Raw genomic sequence first — 20,302 nt, 5'->3', positions numbered from 1 at the left:
CAAATGGTTATAATAAATTAACTGTGGGGTATTTTGAGCCGAAACTTCACAAGTACATTCTGAGGATGCCCGAGACCAATATTACATCTTGTAAAAAGGTACATAATAGGTGCCCTTTAAACAGAACAATAAAATAGTATTATTAACCGGTTAAAGGTGCAATACCTAAGATCTAGATGCCGCTAGAGGGCGCTACATTCAAAACAACAACAACGGCTTTGCTTGATGACGCCGTGGAGGAACGCGGAATGATGGGAACTGTTGTTTTCAACTCCACCGTGGATAAATCAGTCAGACGGGAATCGAAAATTAGTTGTCATGGATGAGGTAAAGTTCGATTTCTATAAACGTTGCGTTTAATGACATGCTTGTATTTCATTAAACTGAAATAACCGTGCAAGAAAAGTCAGGTTTAAAAGTAAATTAGTTATCACAGATGTTACTGTACGAGTCACTGGACGAAGCTATGGTGGAGAGGGTTTGAAGGGGCAGGTCTCTCGCAAGGAGTTGACGTGGTTGGCCCTCCTTGGTAACTTTATAAAAATAAAAAATCAATTTAATGTCAGTTATCCCAACCTGCAAGAATTCATTTCCGGGAGGTATATTTCGATAACAAGATTGTGGGGGTGGGAGGGAAGGCTAACTTTCGCGTTCGCGAGGCACAAACGCAAAGTCTCTCCCTCTGTACAGTGCACGCGCAGCGCGCTGTATGTTATGCGCGCAGTAGCCTATGTCTCGCTCTAACATTATATCCCGGGAGATTTGAACTAATTTGCGGGCATCAGGGAAACGCTATCAATATGCGGGAGATCCGGGAGACTTGGGATGTCTGCAATGTACATTTGACACATCTTTTCATGTCGTGTAAGTATTCAACCACAGCTACAGTTTCACAAAATTAACGTTAAGGGGGTCGCACACCGGACGAGAAGCTGCAGCGCCGCGTTGCACCACATAATTATTCGAACACATTAAAGTGTACACATACCGGCGGCGCCATTCGGCGTCTGTCCGCGGCGCCCAGCAACGTTTCAGGACCGTGTTCAAAACCCTGCTGCGCCACAGAGCGCCATTTACATAGTTTTATATAAAATTGTAATTATTTTTGCCTCAAACCGTTGCTAATGGATCCTGACTTTGCCCTATGCTGCAATATCTATGCATTTAGTTTTGCAGTCATTTACAGAAATCAGCTGCTTGAATGACAATTACTGATTATTATTAGATTTTTCACGTGAGATTCTCAATTCATTCTGTGAACGGATGCTCTGAGGTAAAGTTTTCAGAATGCAGACTCAGCAACGATTGTATTTAATTGTACAGTACAATAACATAGAACAGACATTATCTTCATTTTCTGTCATTAAACATAACAATATTGCTGGCCATACACTGATGAGAAAGTGTGCGTCTGGTGTTCGATAACGTTACTGGAGTTGTCCTAAACGTGACGCGGCGCTTCTCGTCCGGTGTGCGACCCCCTTTACAGCCAACAGTTCACATTCCGAGAATAAATGAAAAGAATATATGTGCTCCATTCCATAACAAATGCGCGAAACAAGCTGCCGTTTGATAGGCGCTAACGCACAACTACAACTACCGCATTTGTCCAGGACTACACGTAGTAAGAGCGGAAACAGAGGTAAGCGGATATGACGCGATTGACTCGCGACTCCCAGCTCACCCCTGCTGACACGTGCCGTTTCCTTGGTTAAAATCTCAATTTTCTCGCGATTTAAACATTGTTTGAAACATTTGGAATATTGTGAGTTATCATCTTTACTAAATATATAACACTGGCCTTGTGATTTTGGGATATTTTAATGCAAAAATCTTAGGTATTGCACCTTTAATGCTAAATTCAAATCTTTTCTGTTCAGAACGTTTAAACTTGATTTCGTTTTTGTTCCTGTTAAAATTTTGTCCGTTTCTGTTTTGTTTTCACTCCTTGAACCAGTTCAAAGCCCCGAGTAGAGACATAGGTTAGTCGTCACAACAAGCGAGAAAGGTTGACAAGGAGCACACTAAATCCCAAACATCCAGGGAATCGCCCATTTTAAAAGACGCAGAAGAGGAGAGAGAGAATGCGACAGAGTTCGTAATAAAACAGGAATAAACATTGGCTTGGCTTTTAGAGAACTGGGGAATTTGAAATGTTGTAATAAACAACATGGAGATGGCGTTTATTACTCAGCAGGCGAGTAAGATATTTTATTGATCAGATAAATTGCCATATGTAGAGTTGATAGTAAAGCATTATCTATTGCAAAATGTCATTTCATTATGGGTTGTTGTAGAGTTGTGGAAGGAACTACCATGTCTAAAGCTGCAGTAATACTGCTAAATAAGTAAAACTACAGTTTCTTTGTTATGAACATATACGTTTTCTCTCGTTTTGACTAGTAAGGAAGTCCGTTTAGTGTCTGTAATTTTGTTTAAATGTTTTTCTTTGTTAGGATACTAAGTTCTTTAAAGCAGAACTAAGTAACTTTTTTTACCTTAACTGAACAGCTTTGGAGTCATTGTAATGTTAATATTACTGATTTCGTGTTGAATGGTGATCGTCTCGCACCCCCCTGGTGCCTGTGAGCCGCAAAACCACCCTTGCAACTTTGGGCCGGCGGCTCGCCGGCCTCAGTGTTAGGAAGTATCGTGAGATTTCAGGTCTCGCGAGGTAACGAATTGCTTTACGGCACTATACGCGCACACGCATGCATTTTCATTAGCAAACAAACTTGCTTGTTTTCTGTAAGTATAAGTGTTTTGTCCGTTCCTCTATCAGGGTTTATTTGTGTTTCTCAGATCGCCTATAAATCGATATGAAATTCTACAAATTATGCATTAGTTTAGCTTGTCGTCAGCCTCAGAATTAGTAACGTTATACTGTGCTGCTGACTTGATAATGCATAAACCGACACGAGAGCTGCTAGCTAATAATGCAACTTTTTTATATTTATTTACCCACATTTACACAAACAGAACTATAAGTAAACGATAAATTGCATTGCAACTTCACACATGCAACTCCATCTGTGCTATTTTGACCTTGTCTATAAATGATATGTTGATAAAAGATTGATACATTTTCTTTTTCCTTTTTAGCTACAAGCGTTGGCAAGTGTTATCAACTCCGAGGCACCCCAGACCACCAGTACCACCGGTCTCAAGCTTCAATAACAAAATAAACTTGTAATAAAAAAATTGAACGTGTTTGACTTTCTTTGGTCAATCGTTACGATAGACAACTCGGATCACCAGAAAAATGATGAATGTAACGTAACATGTATTTTGATAATGCATAATCAAAGTAGCTATAGCTGTAGGCTAAACTAAAAATAAATAAATAGCGGAAATATTATTGATTTTTAACCATAATGTTACTGATAACGTTTGGTAACACAATACAAATATACACTATCTCAACATTTGAATAATATTGTTCTGAGAATCATACCTCAGTGGATATGGCTCGGGCATCAGTTTGGTTTGAAATGTGCTGGGGACAGAGACGCATTCGGAAGGGCATTTTCAAAAGTGCTGGGTAACGCATTCATTCTTTTTTCTCTTTCGAGTAGGTAATGTTTTGAACGACGATGTCCATAGCTTCCTGATGCACATAAATAAAAATGAGCACAATACAGTGATGGTCCGGCCAGAGGTTCCGCACTCGAATAGTTTTTATTTCCCCCTCATCAAAACCAATAATGTTTATCAGTGGTTGAATTTATATAATGTTTATCAGTGGTTTTATATGTTTTGATGAGTGGGGAAAAATATACGAGAGAGGAATTAGAAACCATGAGAAAAAGGGACACGTTTGTGTGCATTTTGATTTGTGATTTCACCGGAAAGAATCTCCGCAACGGATTGAAGCGCGTTTCTGAGAGAAGCCAACACATATCAGTGCTAGATCGCCTGTTATTTAACAAAGAAATGAAACGAATGCTGTTAACTGGAGATGTTTTATTTGCATTGGTACATCTGTGCCGCGAGATGTTTCAAAAGTGGTGAGGACAAAATCCGTTTGTTCGCCGGCTTCTCTGAAAACAAATTCACATGGCCTGCCTGAACGAGATGGGAGGGGGAGTTGACAACGGGTTTACGACAGTTTTCTCATATATGTATACTCCGAAACTGTAGGGGGAGCTCGAGAGAGAATTCTGCGAGAAAACAGCAAAGAAGTTTCCAGTCTTACTGAGCGCTGCTTTAAAAGAAGTCCTGTTATAAAGACTTTATCTATGTTATTGTCCTGAACCCTAGACCTGGGACGTAACAGCTGAAAAAAAAAAAAGACCATGCAGAGAAAATTCAACCTTTCCACTTAAAAGATTGCACTGAATCCAGATTCCTCCCGCCTGCTGGTGATTTCAGAGAACCAGACAGACCTGTTTCAGTCTTTGGGAATAGAACATCTCGCCACATGGCAACTTAACAACATTGTAAGATGAGGAGAACGAACTTCTAAGCCCTACTGAAAAGACAATGCAAGCCAATGGGAACCAAAGAACATTTTTGAAGGGAAGTTTCAAGTGTCTGAAAAAAAAAAGTGTTATATTGTCATCTTTTGAGCCGATGCACTGACAAAGCACAAAGTTAAGAAACCATACCAAATGCAATCTTTTACAGGACTAATCCTCTCAGTCTCTTTATGCAATCATGCCTCCAAATGATGTGCAACAGAGACATGGACAGATTCCTGAAGTCCAGGTTCAATTTAGGACAACTGTGGCTACTTTGGTTCAGTGGCAGTTGATGATATGGTCTTCTGCTAACAGAATATGAAGAAGAAACAGGGCAGCTTCTACAACTGATCTAAGCAATGCAAGCTATCACTAACAGATCATGCTTAATTCAATTCTCACAAAAAGGATAGAACATAGAGCCTAAAAAGGGTTTTTTGTTGTAGCACCGAATGGTCTGTGAAAGAGGGTGCTGAAACTTCAGGAAATAACAAATGAGCTGTTACTTTCAAAATAATTTTGGTAACACTTTACAACAAGGTTCCATTAGTTAATGCATTGAGTATGAAATATGAAATCAACTGTTCATTGTTAGTTCATGTCAGCTCGGGCTCATTAAATAATAAATTAACAGATACAACATTTGATTTAAAAAAAAATGTATTAGTAAATGTTGAGATTAGCATGAAGTAAGATTAATGTTCTAGAAGTATTGTTTCTAATTGTTCCTGTTCCATAGTTGGTTCATGTTAACTAACGTAGTTAATTATGTTAACAAATAGAAACGTATTACCATAATTTTATGAGGTTTGCAAATTATTATTATTACTAATTGATTGATTGATTTTTTTTTTTTTTTTGCAAAAATTGGGACCTGTCTTAACACAGTTTAAAATCAGGATTAGAGAATTTCACTAGTAACAGCAAGGTCATGGGTTTGATTATGAATTGGTAAAAATATATAATTTGAATGCAGTCACTTTGGATCAAAGTATATGCTAAATGCATACGAATGTCAAATTTATTCATATAGCACTATTATATTTTCACAATACACACTGTTTCAACTACGCTTTACAGAAAATCATGATGTTAATGTTTATCTTAAAGTCAGCATGAAATTAAAATGGACAATTACTATTTTTTATGAAATATTGCAGTATTTATTATAAATAAATGATTTATCCAAGCACATCATTATGATTTAAATCATGTGTTCTTGTAATTATCAGATGATGCGTTTACCAGTGATGCGCGGGTTGATCCGAAATGAGTGGGTGCCTGCGGTCACCCGCGGTTACCCGCAGTTACGGGTCATCCAAAAATGTTTTTAATGATATTCGGGTCGCGGTCGGTCGGGTCGTTTGAAAAAAGATGTCAATTAAACATTTGTATTAATATAGTACTAGACACAATTTTTGATGAAATATACAGCCCTACACATTATTGGCTGAATAACTGGCACGAAGATAACACACAAGCTCAGTCTAAACAGTTCTCGGTTCTATACTAGTGATTCGAGAACCGCTGTCCCTGTGCGTTTGGTAGTACGCAGTATCAGCTGCTCATGCTCATCACTTCTCTCAACAGTGGCACCAACATGTCTCGGTTCAGTGAACTGTTGGAGTTACTGGAGTAAAATATAATTCAGGATATTGATTTATTTCGATACAGAGGGACTGTCAGGCATGTCTGAAAGTGAGTAACTTTAGTAACTTGTGGATCCGCACTGACGCAAGACGCGAACTGTTTCGAACGATTCAGTTCGATTTAGTGTACTGGTTCGACCGGTTCACTAAAAAGAGCCGGTTCAAAAGAACGATTCGTTACGAACCGGCCATGTCTATGATCACTACAGTCTGCAGAGATGGAGGCGGCAAGAGAAAAGGTGAAGACTGGGGAGTGGAAGCTCCGCAAATACACAAATAGAAAGAGTAAAAGTGTGGGAGACATTTGCTGAAATAATGAAAGATGATGACTGGCTTTGCCATTGTTATGTGTAGGCCTACGTCTTCTTGCGATGCTGTGTTGTTACACGTCTATGGCCCAATAATGCTCCGATGAGCATTTACTACTTTTAAAAAATGCGGTCAGGAAGCGGGTCGGGTACAATATTTTTTTACTTTTTTTTTGCGGTCCGAGTTGCGGGCGGGTAGTTGAAAACGTCGGTCGGTTGCGGGTTGTTTATACATTGACCCGCGCATCACTGGCGTTTACTGGCGCGAAATGGACAAAGAGTTTTCTTGTTTAAAACGCTGTTTCACTATATATATGTGTGTGTATATATATATATATATATATGCTTTCATACACATTCAGCATATTTAGTTTAGATATTGCAACAATAAAGCAATCAAGCATTTATAGTTGTGCTATATAATATGTATTGCCCTACAAAAGTATACTGCATGTATGCTATACTATCCAATTTTATATAAAGAGTTGTGCGATAAGTAACAGTTACATTTTGCAGTGAAATATATAAAAAAAAAAATCAGGCATTTAACCCTCTAAGACCGACAGGAGCGCCGGCGCTCCGGTTTACGTGTGTCTGTTTAAGAGCCTATAAAAACTGAAACTAAATGGTTAGCTCAATCATTCTGTTTGCATACAAAACCAGAGATGCAAAACGTTCAGATCAAGCCTCCAACATGATCATTTTGCATTGTTTTCACCCTCTAATGAGTCTGTACAAATTGCGTACAAAAAAACAACAACATAAAAACGCATTGCACGTCTTTGCACACATGTTCTGTAGATCTGCGATTGATAGTTACGTCTTCCAATGGCTCATTGACGCATCAAGTTCTGTGCACTAAAGACCCCAGCGTGTGTTGCATGTTGACGACAAAAGCTGCGTCATTTGATCATGCGTTTGACTCACATTTGGCTGCCATCTGCTATATGTTCCTTCTTATCGTTATTGTCTTTTTACCATTGCTTCATATCATCTCTTTCTCATTTAGACACTCGCAAATACCAGTACATTCACACACACACAAACACATGTGCACGCAACGTTATATCTAAACGAAAGCACACGGACGCGGAGGTTTTGGAAATACTAATTGCGTCCGATGACGCTGAACTCTCCGTCTGCTCACCGGCTTTATTTATTTATTTTATATTCATTATATTATTAATTGTTCTGACAGGGTCTATTTATTTTATATTTTAACTAATTCAATGTTCAATCAATATTCAAAAGCAAAATGTTATCTGTTTGACCATACATTTAATTGAATATTTTACATGGCATTTTTTACCCCCTTTTTTTGAATGAGTGTAAAAACGAGTATATCTTAAAAATTAATTTATGTGAACAGTTCAAATCAATTCTGTATAGTTTTAAATTGTTTTTTGCACATTTTTCACATTGACAAGTTTGAGGTTGACATTTCCATTTACAGTTCCATTTTTTGTATTGAATAAATTATCTAGAAAAAAATAAAATAAAATGTGTTTTTCTTTTTGTTTATTGCACTTTTGAGATATTTATCTAGTTACTATTGATTTATTACAAACATAGCCTTCAAATTGGGAGAGTAAGGATTATTTTGATGTACGGCATATGAAAATGCTCAAAAGCACAGCATGTAAAAATAGAAAGATATACTCTGGTGGAATTATTCTATGGCAGGTCATAAAGGGTTAAGGCTTAATGTAAGGTAGATATCGCTTTACATGAGTATACTTTATGCATGCGGAATAAAGGGAAACAGGACTGCAGATTTAACCACAATTAAGCGGTCACTCAACAGCGGCTGAACAGTTTTTTGGGACCAAATGTTATTAACTTTCCCATAAATTACAAATATGATTGCTACGATTATCTTGGATAGTTTGAATGGTCGAGCCTGCTTGCAAACTCTAACATTTAATGTCTGCAAAACTGTTAGTATTAATTTATTATTAAAGGGGGGTTGATTGCGATTTCACTTTTTTCATTTTAAATAGTGTGTAATGTTGCTGTTGGTGCATGAACAGTATCTGCAAAGTTGCAGTGCTGAAAGTTCAGTGTAAGCAGAGATATCGTCTTTTAAAAAATCAGGGAGTATATTGCCTACAAAAACGACTCGATTGGGACTACAGCTGGGTTTTAGACGTCACTAACCCACACATTTGCATCAAACTCTTCCTCCGGAATCTGCAAAAAAAGGCATGCGCATACAGTATTTCTGCAGCTCGTCGATTGTGTTATGTTCACCAAGCTGTCAGGTCTTCTGTGTTCGAGCTTCCCACGGACGCTGTCCTTCGTCAACAATGGATACAATTTATGTTTGATTATGTTCCTGAAACTGACGATCGTAATCTAGCTCTCTGTGCTGCGCATTTTACGAGAGACAGCTTTCAGAATCTCCACGAATTCAATGCCGGATTCAACAAGAAACTGTCACTAAAACATGAAGCAGTTCCAACTTTAAAACCAGAGGCAGCAGTTGTTGGGCCACAACCTGTAAGTAGGCTAAGACTTCATCATTTTAAATGTATTTGCATGTTTAATTCCAGACGTAGCCTTGTGTTTTATTTTTTCAAATGCCAGCGCTGGCTTTATCCACTAGGCTACTAGTTATGCTATTCTGTGTCTACGACAAACGCGTACAAACATTATGGACCTGAATTGTGTACTAATTTATGTATAGTACAATGAATAAATGTACTAAAAGTACTAATGTTGTAAATGTATTTTTCATGTATATATGCTTTATGACGTTATTTTCGATTTGATCAAGAACGTAAACTTGCCAACGCTGTTTGAGTATAACATTGGTAGCCAGTCAGTTGCTATTGTTGCCAGTCAGATGCTATTGTGTAAAACAAACGTATATAAAGTTTAAAAAATTTAGCAAATTATCATTCAGAAACGTTTAGTAAGAGCCGTGTGTGGTGAGGTTCTGTTTGCCTCTCTTCATCGCCGCTTTCTCGGTCTGATTATGCCTCAAACTGATACTGAAGTTCGACACCATTATTTACATCTGGACTGGCACGTTTCGCCTGTAAAGGTAATGGGCGTTAACCTTCCAGACAACGTGAGCGACAGTTTAGCCAATCACAACACACCGGGCCAAACTAACCAATCTGAGCCCACTGCCTGTTTCTGAGGGAGTGGTTTCATAGAATCAGGAAGTCAACCGCTCGTTCGAGGACATAGGAGAGCGCGGCTGACAATAAAGGTGAAGTTTATGAAAAATAAGACTATTAAAAAAAGAAAATCCACGAATACATGTTATATTGCACCCCATAAACACAATCATGCAAAGAAAAAAAGCAGTCAACCCCCCTTTAAAGTATAACTAATTGTTCATTTTATGTTAGATAATAGTTTATGTAACGTACCTAATAATTTTCCCAAAGAAATGTGGGATTTGTGTCTATTACCTGCTCAATGTTTAGTATTTTATATGCAGTAAATCACATCTACAACACTGAATCAACATCTAAGAGACTGTGTCATCGTATGCATGTCCTATACGCAACCATAATTACACTTACCTTGAAATTGCTGCAATGTTTCCAAGGGTGTAGAATACAGCAAACAGGTTCATACCAGCTTTAGGCAAGAAAAGGAGTGCAGTTCCCTGTTTCAGAAGATGTAATGTGGCTTGTCAGTCCATTTCCAAACATTTCAATCAAACAAAATGCCTTGTCTGTGATAAAACAAAATCAGTCTGATGTACAAACTCTCTCTCAAATTCAGAGTTTGTACATGAACACGTTAAACAGTTGTGCCACCTAGTGGTGTCACAATGCTTTGGCATAGAGCACTAGGCTACATAAAAATACAGAGTGTGCCCAAAAAAGCTAAACCTGTATGAATATTGTTGCGTCAGATAATAAAATATAACACAAAGTGGCATGCTAAATGATTCTTGAGCTTTGACTTTTCTAGAAACAAGTATTTTTAGTGGATGTATGATGATTGATGCAGCTTGGTATATTGTACAGCAGTCTGCTTGTAGTTTATGGTTGTTGCTGTAGGTGTTATCAGTAAAAGTGTTATCACTCTACTGTGGCCAGGCCACATACAAACTGAAAGTAGGAACAGGGTGGCGTCATTAGGGCGCGCAGTTCACCCATTTGTAACCATGGTTTTACATGTGTTGCATTGCATGAAATGCAAGAACCAACTGTGTTTTGCTGTCAGTTAGCCTACCTTTGTGTGTGTGTGTGTGTGTGTGTGTGTGTGTGTGTGAGAAACCAAAATCTTAGCAGTTATTCAAACTTCTCAAATATCATTTATGATCAGGTATTTACAAACTTGCCTCAACTTGCCTTAAACTGAAGCGTGAATGCGATTTGTTGGGAGGATAAGCTTTTTAGTAAAACAAAAATATTTTATGGCTTCAGAAAACCGGTCTTTATAAATGTCTTTATAGACTACTTCAATTGTGTTTTTTTTTTTTTTTTTTTGGAGCTTGGCAGTGCAAATAATAACCATCCAATTTTGTTGTTTGGAAAAGAACAACATAAATTTGGGTTGAAACACTATGAGGCTGAGAAATGAATTTCTTTAGGGTGAACTATTCTTTAAAAGGGACATGTCATTAAAATCTGGCTTCCCCATGTTTCAGAGCTATAATAGGGTGCATCTAGCAACTCAGAAAACATGAAAAGTGCCAGCCCAGTAACTTTGCTTTGGTGAGCCTTTCTCTGAAAGCATGTCAAAAAATAAGCCGATCTGATTTCACTCCCCTTCTGACGTAGGAAGAGGATCTTATTATAATATTACCTATACATAATCTGCACTTTTCAGTCACAGCGCCACCATTTGGTTTTCACAAGCGACAACAGTGTAACCAGTTCTAAAGCAATGGTAAAAGTTTGAGCAAAACATGCAAAGTCAATGAGATAACAATAACAACTAGCCTACATAAAAGTATCCACGAACCATTCAGAAACTTCCATGTGCGTCTAAAAAGCTGTAACCTCTTCCTGAGGCCATGTCCACACTAATACGTTTTCGTTTGAAAACGTATATTTTTCTCTCCGTTTTGGCCTTCCGTCCACACTGAGACGCCGTTTTAAGTCAACAAAAACGTATCGTTTGGAAAACGCTCTCCAAAGTGGATAAATTTGAAAACGCCGTTTTCGCGTTGTAGTGTGGACAGTGAAACCGCAGGTATTTCAAAACAATGACGTAAGTTTAGTCATGTGATCCATGTAGTACCAATAGATATTCATGTTTTTTGGTATTGTGCCTGTTATGTGTTATTCATCTTCACACTATTGCTAAAATATGTTACTTTCTATGTTACTTAATATGTGCTATTCTTCATAACACAGTACTGCAAAGATAACAGATAATGTAGTCTACTCACATTTGCTGTCCTGCGGCAAAACAGGAGAGCAGTTGCGTTTTAGACCAAACATACAGTATGGTGACTGAATGCGACCTGGACACATCAGTGATGGTGAGATATTTTGCTAAATAAAATTATCCTGTTATTGTGCGATGACATTATTATTTGTTTTCCCATCTGTATCATCTCAGTGAGCTTTTGTGAAGTTTCCCGCATGCGCAGTAAAGTGAATTTAGAAGTTTCTCATCCACACTGAAACGTCGGAAAACACCTGTAGTGTGGACGGAGAGCGTTTTTAAACGAAAACCCCGTTTTCAAACGTATCCGGATTAATGTGGACGTAGCCTGAGTCTCTCCATAAGGCTGCACTTCGCTATGGGTTATTTCTGAGATTTTGGATGAGTGAGATTATTTGCCTGTTTTGTTATTGCATCCAAAGCTCATGTAAAGTATCGTCCCTCTTCTGAAAGGGGGCGGGGAGCAGCAGGTCATTTGCCTTTTTTAAAGGACACACACAAAACTGCATGTTTTTGTTTTACACCCCAAAAAGGGCAAATTTGACAAGCTATAATAAATGATCTGGGCAGGGGATATTTAGAGCTAGGATTTCACTGACACATTCTGGGGACACCATAGATTTATATTACATCTTGTGAAAAGAGGATTAATATGTCAGCTTTAAAGACTAAGGTAACAACAAATGGGTCTGGAAATCAACTAGGCCAATATGAGGGCACAGCAGATGAAAGAATAAATTACTGGACAGATATAATGTGATGCAATGAGAAATGTGATAATGTGAAATAATGAGAAAAGTTAACTCACAAGTATTGAGCACAAGATCCCCGATGCGAAACATATGACGAACCACTTAAACCGTGTGGTGAAACTGAGTGTTGTGCTGTCCAGGATCTAAAGAGAAGAATCACAGGATGTCACATGGTTCATAATGCCCCACCAACAAAGACCATAAGATTATGCTTTTAGCATGCTGACTGCATCTGATTCATTAAAATACCACTGACCCACAGGAAGAACAAGACAGGAATAAAACATGCTATTGTTCTTGCTTTTCCATATTAAATGGACACATGCATGTATCAAACTGATTATTAACAGGATTTACATAACTGAATAATTACAAAGAACACATTCCCGTGTTTACTGTTACATGATGTTTTCATAGTATGAAGTTTCATCAATGAAAATAAATATGATTAGTCATGATATGAACTCTTTTTAAGACACTAGTACTGTAAAACATACCTAGTGAAATTTGAAAGGATAAAACAACTAACTTATAGAGAGGGCCAGGAACTGTTTATAACCCAGTGTCAGATATTTCAGATTGGCTTGCAAGAATAAAACAACATCCGGAGGTCATGACCTTACCTCACATGATCCTTTCCATCAGGAAGCATGTAAAACCAGCAGTGTTAAAAAATATCATTATCACATAACGTTAAACATTTGAAAACAAATGCGTGCAGCAGTAATGTAAAAAAGAGCAACATTACAACGTAACGTTAATCACTTTATGTAGATAAATGCGGCCGGCTAACAAATATGTAGCCTACTATGGTATTAATATGATGTGTTATATAGCATGGTGATATCATGTTGTTGTTGTTGTTGTTGTTGTTGTTGTTTTTAACTCTGTAATGATGGTTAACGTTATACTACCATAGTATTCTTTGAATGACACAAGAGTATCATGTTATATATATATGGTAACGTAATCATTCACGTCCATGGTATTACCATCTAGCATCATAGTACTTTCGTAAGAACTAAAATGAAGTTAAAAATACTAACGCTGTCAAGTTACAGTAAGTTACTAGACAAACTCAGTGGGGCCTCTCCATTACAGACGCAGAAAAACTACAAATAAACACAAGTTTAACGTCTCTTAATACCTGAGTTGTAAGTCCCACTTCTTCATTCTCCTCTTGACCACTTAATACACGACGCAACTTGTCCATCGTTGCTCGTCAGGTGAAAAATCGTTTAGTTGAAATTATCCAACACTTCCTCGAAGTTCAGCATTGACACAGACGTTACTTTTCCCCACCCGTATTCCGTGAGCTCCGCCCTTCATTGCACTTCTGACTGATATGGTTGGACGTACTGTAATGAGTGACTTCTAAACTACCCAATCGTAGACCGATTTGGAAGATCAATAGCCAATCCTGATACAGAAGGCGGGCATTGAAAAAATGTAGGTGGAAAGTGGACGCGCAGCCGCAGGCGCAGATTTTATGATCTGTCTATCAGGACAAGACGTGCACGCGCAGTGGTCTCAAACTCAAGGGTTTAGTCCCAACCTGAACCAACTTACCTGCTTGGAAGTTTCTAGTAACCCTGAAGACCTTGACTAGCTGGATTATGTGTTTAATTAGGGTTGAAGGGAGGGAGCTAAACCAAAGAACCAAAAACTTTGGCTAAACTCTGCACTGACCCTCCTGGCACTGAGTGTGAAACCGTTGTAGGCTAAACATTTTAAAATCGATTACAAACAATTACTCAATTTAATTGCTTTCAATTTTGTACCGTTTTTTTTTTTATCCCAGTCGTCAGGATGGAAGTAGGTAGCCTATATGGTGTCTTTCTTTTTGTATTCCTTCACTATAAAAAGCTCAGGAGGACACATTTGTAAGGGAATCTCTGGGAATCAGATAATTTTCAAATGGACACAAGAAAACATCCCTTTCACGACCATGAATATGCAGAACGACTGGTCAGTTGCACAGTCTAGTCCACTTTTTTTTTTTTTTTGCTTATTATTATTTTATTTTTGGGTTGGCAAACCAACACAGAGCATGAAAGTAACTATTTCTTTAGCAAGGACAGATCCTATCACTGTCCTGATGATCAGCAAGTGTAGTTTAGTTTAGCTAGTTTTTGTCTGGGTTTTGTAAAAAAATAAAATAAAACGACCACATCAGAAACCCAAAGCTTCACATTTCACATGTAGAAAGTAAGCCAAATAATTAGTTTCACCCAAAATGTAGCCTAAAATTCAGTCATCATTTACTCACCCACCACATCCACATGTTGCTCCAAGTTTGCGTTGCCCAAAGCATTAGCCAAATTATGGTCACAAGTTCCGTATATCAACATTTTAACGAGGCGGTGTTTCCCAAAACCGTAGTCCCAACGAACAATCGCAAAGAGCATCGCAAAATGTCGTTGCTGGAAGGACAAGTCTCGACCTGTAATACAGTTTCATGTTGCATGACATGTGGGCTCAATAATCCTTATCTTGAGCCAAAATAAGCAAGCTGACATTCAGTAATCTGTAGACTATCTTTTATTTACAATTCATAATGTAATTTCCTACATATTTTAGTTTGTCAGAGTTTGCGTCGTTTTTGAAGCGTGAGCATGTGTGTTACCTAGGTGTTTTAGTAAGATGTAAGTACGAGTCTACTGGAAATAAAGCAAAATAACTGAGAAAAATGAGAAATATAGTCCTCAGATGCCATGTCCGTATTTTATAGCAAAACATAACATCAATTCGATTCCATACAGATTTATTTAAAGAAGTTATACCATCAACTGTCCGTATCAACATTCTTCGAAGTCTTTTGTTGTTCAACTCATAGTTTGGAACAACTTGAGGGTGAGTAAATGATGACAACATTTTCGTTATTAGGTGAACTATCCCTTCATTTCGGAAAAGGTGTTGATCATATTCATTAAAAAATACAGGACTTCTTTAAATCTTTAGAGAGTCATTTTTTTTTATCATACAAAATCAAGGTTATTTTTTTATCTGTACTGATTACATTAAACTTTCAGGCTTCTACAAATTGTGTATGGCATGCAAATAAAATTTTAGATTATTAATTAAGCAGAATGCTACGTGTGGAAAGCAGATCACATACATGGTTATTAACTAATGCATAGAAAGGGTTACACTTTATTTCGATGGTCTAAATTAGACATTCTACTATAGTAACTTTGCAAATAGCGACATATCAGCTAACTCTCATAGACTGTTCGGTGTTAGTGTTTGGGTTAAGTTGACATGTAGTTGCAAATATTTTGTTAGAGAGCATCAAAATAAATTGTGTTAGCAGATATTAAGAATTCTCCAATTACTGGCAGTTTACAGTTGCAAAGTTACTTATAACTTGGTTGAGTGTCCATTGAAATAAAGTGTTACTGCAAGTTATGACTTCTGATGGAAGAATGATATAATATTTGTTAAGGTCGTCTCACACATCATCTAACAGAAGATTATAATGGATAAATGTTAGTGTAATAGATGAAGACGTCAGTACATAAAGCATGTCAGCTTTTCAAGATCACTGATCCAAATCATCTAGTTCAAACTATATTTTTTCACTTTTTTTTTTTTTACATTTCTATGAAAGTTAAAATAAATGCACATGTTTATTTTCTAAACTTTATTTCTTTATCATTGTTGACTCAAACTAGTGCAAATGTGTGGCACTTGTTTAGGTTCCGTGCTTATGCATAAAGGTCACTTAAAAATAATTAGATAAACCATCTTATCTTCAATAAACACATAAATAAATTAACAGAAATAAAGATAAACGTGCATATCAACAAATGGATTTATAAATAATTAAATAAATAAGCAAATAAATAAACAAATAAACCAATTTGGTCCAAATATGCAGGATGAAAAAAAATATAAACAGGTGTTTTTGTAAAACGTTTCAGCATTACATAAGACCAATCAACTAGTAAAACAATTAGTGACATAAAATATGTTCTTTGTGCTTTCATTAGCATGTTAGAACCATTTGTTTGTCATAAAAATACATACTGTACGTGGCATGCATGTTCAAAAGATGCTAATAATGCTGGCACATTAAAGGCGCAGCACTGCCGCCATAAAAGAACAAAGAATCTTCTACTAACTTCTACATGGCTCTAATTAAAGTGTCTGCAGCAAGAAGTAGCAACTTTTATGAACGACTGGATTTCCGGCTGACCGCACCTTTGGGAGAGATAACTGTGATCTTTGCTATAAAACGAAACACTCCATGATGCTACACTCCAGTGTTACCCAGGGGTGGCACACACACACATACACACACACACACACAAACAGCGCAGCGCAGCGCTCTGAAAGATCAGTTTTTGAGCACTGACAGCTGTGATGTTTGCATCTGGCCCTCATCAATCTCGACATCAGCGGAGTCACTTGGCAGATCATTTGTCTCTCTTTGGAGATCGCTGTGACACTCTGTGATCAATCCAATTTTCCCACACTGCTCCGGATGCTCGTCTGGTACCTTGTCCAAAAGCCTGGGCGCTCTGACATTTCTTAAAGCTGTAGACGCTCCTGTGTCTGGCTGAAGTGCTATAGACGAGTGGATGTTAGTCTTTTCATGCCTCTTCTCTGGGCCAAACTGGAAGACAGCACTGGTTCCAGTTTTGGGGCTTGAGGGGATCGATTCAGAGCGGAGTATGTGGCAGCCATCGCCCCCTACAAAATGGTGTCATAGAGTGAATTAATATATCATGAATTATACAGTCAAAACATTAGATGAAACCCAAATGGTGCCAAGTTGTATCTGTGACAATTCAAAGTGACATTTAAAATTTTGTATGCAAAAATATTTAAAGGGATACTCCACCACCCAAAAAAATGAAAATTCTGTCATCATTTACTCACCCTCAAGTTGTTGCAAACCTGTATGAGTTTCTTTCTTCTGCTGAACACAAAGAAAATTATCTTGAAGAACGATCAGAACTTTGGCACCATTGACTTCCATAGTATTTTTCTACAATGGAAGTCAATGGTGCCAAACAACTGTTTGGTTCCAATCGTTCTTCAAAATATATTACTTTGTGAAAGAACAGAGAAAGAAACTCATACAGGTTTGCAACAACTTGTGGGTGAGTAAATAATGACAGAATTTTCATTTTTGGGTGGAGTATCCCTTTAAGGCACATTCACACAAAGGATGATAGCTACTGTATAGACCATTTCACAAGATGTAAACAACACTGGTCCAGAAGCACTTCCTGTTTCAGTTTGTAACTGTTTTCTTTTTTTCACATGTAAAGAAAACATCTTAAAGATGTTTGTTTAACTTTTTGATTCAGTTTTAAATATTCTGTTGGTTGTATTTTATCCCAGCTTTTATGTAGTGTTAAAAAACTGAAACAGGAAGTGCTTCTGGACCAGTGTTGTTTACATCTTGTGAAATGGTCTATATTGATAACGGTCAAATATATTGCTTAAACATCATTCTAAATAAAATAATAGAGTCCACACCACACTTATAATGATAACGGGACAGAGACACAATATCGTTGGAATCACTTTCAGAATGTTTTTTTTTTTCTGAATGATAAAAACATTGACAACCAATCAAAATCCATCCTGCTTTAGAGAGTTCGAGCAATTAAAGCGGCAGTCGACAAAACTGCGCTTATAATAAACAGAACGAAGTCCGCTTGTGTGGCCGCTCATGTAGTTATTCTGTATAGTTCTCGGTGTGAATGGGCCTTTAGTAGGATTTTTTTAAAGGAATGAATGCATTTATTCAGCAGGGATGACTAATATGAATAAAAGTGACAGGAAAGACTTTTACATTGTAGATTCTATTTAACATACATTCTATTCAATTTAAGTTTCTCTTCATTGAAGCATCAATTTCCACACACAAAAAATAAGCAACTGTTCTCAACATAATGGGAAAATTCCATATGCCATTTTTTGCACCCTTGAAGGGCACTTCGGAAGGGGACGCCATTTTTGGGGCGAATGGCCCTTCCATGAGTCCGTTTGCGAAGGGTACATGCAATGGTCACTTCAAGGAAGTAGTTTTAGTGGCAAATCCTCACAATTCATTTTTAAGCTATAGTGGGAGAGTTGAATTAACGTGTAAACATAATAATGTTCTTGTTATTACACACATTTTTGTCATTTATTCCATATGAAGTGTAAATAAGTTTCATATGTAAGAAATCTGTTTAATAGTAGATGCATTATGTAAATGAAAAGAAGAGACGGAAAGTTTTTAAGGGCTGCTCGCTTCCGATTGGAATTCGCTCAATATCTCAACAATACTATTAAGCAGCAAATCAGCATTAGAATGATTTCTGAATGATCATGTGACACTGAATACTGGAATAATGATGCTGAATATTCTGCTTTGTTATCACATAAATAAATTACATTTAAAAACTAATTACTTCATGTGATATCCTCTATTTCTGTATTTCTTTAAAAAAAAAATGTTTTTTTCACAATATACGGAAGCGCATTGCATTCACTTGAAGAAAAAAATCGACTCTGTTTTTCTGAATTAACGAGTTAATTATCTCAGAATTGCGAGAGAATTTTTCATGGAAAAAGTTTCTGCTCTGTTTTTCTGAATTTCTGAGTTAATTATCTTAGAATTACGAGATCATTTTTCATGGAAAAAAGTTTTTGCTCTGTTTTTCTGAATTAATGACTTTATTATCTCAAAGATTATGAGTAACTCATTAACTCATAAGAACAGAGTGGGAAAAAAATTTTTCAAGAAAAATATCTCATAATTCTGAGATAATTAACTCATTAATTCAGAAAAACAGAGCAAAACCTTGTTTTTTCATCAAAAATGATCCCGTAATTCTGAGATAATTAATTTGTTAATTCAGAAAAACAGAGCAAAAACTTTTTCCCATGAAAAATTTGCTCATAATTCTGAGATAATTAACTTCAGCCTACACCAACAATACTGAGTGTAAAATGTGACATTTCACTCTATTAACATGGGCAGATTTAGTTATAAAGTGGCTATTATTTGGGCAAGCCCATTTTTACCCACCTGCCTGTGTTATACTACCCCACCCCCACCATGCTTCTGTTTTGTTTTTTAATTGAAAGAAATTAAGAGTTATTGTAATTTATTTGGTCAAATTGCAATAATAATGTGCTTATGTGCAGTGTGTCATCCCCTCAAGTAGGCCACACACACTGTAAATATAATCAAAGTCTCTTTAACTAGGACTTTTTTTTTTTCATTTTCATTTGGTTTTGTTGTATTTTGGAAATTCAGAAAAACAGAGTATATTTTGTTTCCTCAAGTGAATGCAATAAGCTTCCGTAACAATATCATTTATCTGTAGTATATAGGTATGACTCCAGAGGATTATAATGATCACCAGAATGTTTTATTTCCATTCCCATTTCAAGTCAAAAGAACTATTAATTATAAGTGTGTTTGTTTTCAGTGGAACAGGTGCAGTTTCACAGGAAAACATGAGGTGTCAGTATCGCTCTTTGACAGTGGAGACTGGATCTGGCAGCGGATGAAACACAGCACAGATGGGATGATAGTCACAGGAATTTTACCTTCACTAGTTGCACGTCCTGTCTGATCAGCTGGCTCTGAGATAACTCATCACGGTTCACTATCCAGGGATGTCTGAGAACAAGAGGTGCCGTCAGCCGCTGATGAGGATCCACGTGTAGCATTTTAGTGACAATGTCCTGTTCAAAGATGACAAAAAAAAAAAGTTTTACATTTTTGTTTTTGTTTTCTGAGGCTGAAATCATTCCGATCC

At 37.1% G+C, this 20,302-nt stretch overlaps 2 protein-coding genes across 3 annotated transcripts in view; both read right to left on the bottom strand.

The window, feature by feature from the left end:
• The window catches only part of sft2d1 (SFT2 domain containing 1), a 40,334-nt gene extending 25,417 nt beyond the window's left edge, over window positions 1-14,917 (bottom strand). Inside the window, exons 1-3 of one of the 2 annotated variants that reach the window (XM_039652308.2) lie at window positions 14,800-14,917; window positions 12,587-12,673; window positions 9,954-10,039 (exon numbers count right to left, since the gene is read on the bottom strand). In XM_039652308.2, the coding sequence (XP_039508242.1) occupies window positions 9,954-10,039; window positions 12,587-12,673; window positions 14,800-14,844 (218 nt within the window). In that variant the 5' untranslated portion in view covers window positions 14,845-14,917. Of the gene's footprint in view, window positions 1-9,953; window positions 10,040-12,586; window positions 12,674-13,677; window positions 13,850-14,799 lie in introns of those variants that run through there. The other variant, XM_039652299.2, reaches the window with a different exon arrangement.
• Window positions 14,918-16,128: 1,211 nt separating this feature from the next.
• The window catches only part of rps6ka2 (ribosomal protein S6 kinase, polypeptide 2), a 71,384-nt gene continuing 67,210 nt past the window's right edge, over window positions 16,129-20,302 (bottom strand). The window contains exons 20-21 of the mRNA XM_039652322.2: window positions 20,091-20,228; window positions 16,129-17,225 (exon numbers count right to left, since the gene is read on the bottom strand). Coding sequence (XP_039508256.1) covers window positions 17,100-17,225; window positions 20,091-20,228 — 264 coding nt within the window. The 3' untranslated portion in view covers window positions 16,129-17,099. The remainder of the gene's footprint in view (window positions 17,226-20,090; window positions 20,229-20,302) is intronic.

Source organism: Pimephales promelas, chromosome 11 (assembly GCF_988280905.1).
Source record: "Pimephales promelas chromosome 11, fPimPro1.hap1.1, whole genome shotgun sequence".
Lineage (NCBI taxonomy): Eukaryota > Metazoa > Chordata > Actinopteri > Cypriniformes > Leuciscidae > Pimephales > Pimephales promelas.
This window is presented reverse-complemented; position numbering and strand designations above follow the sequence as displayed.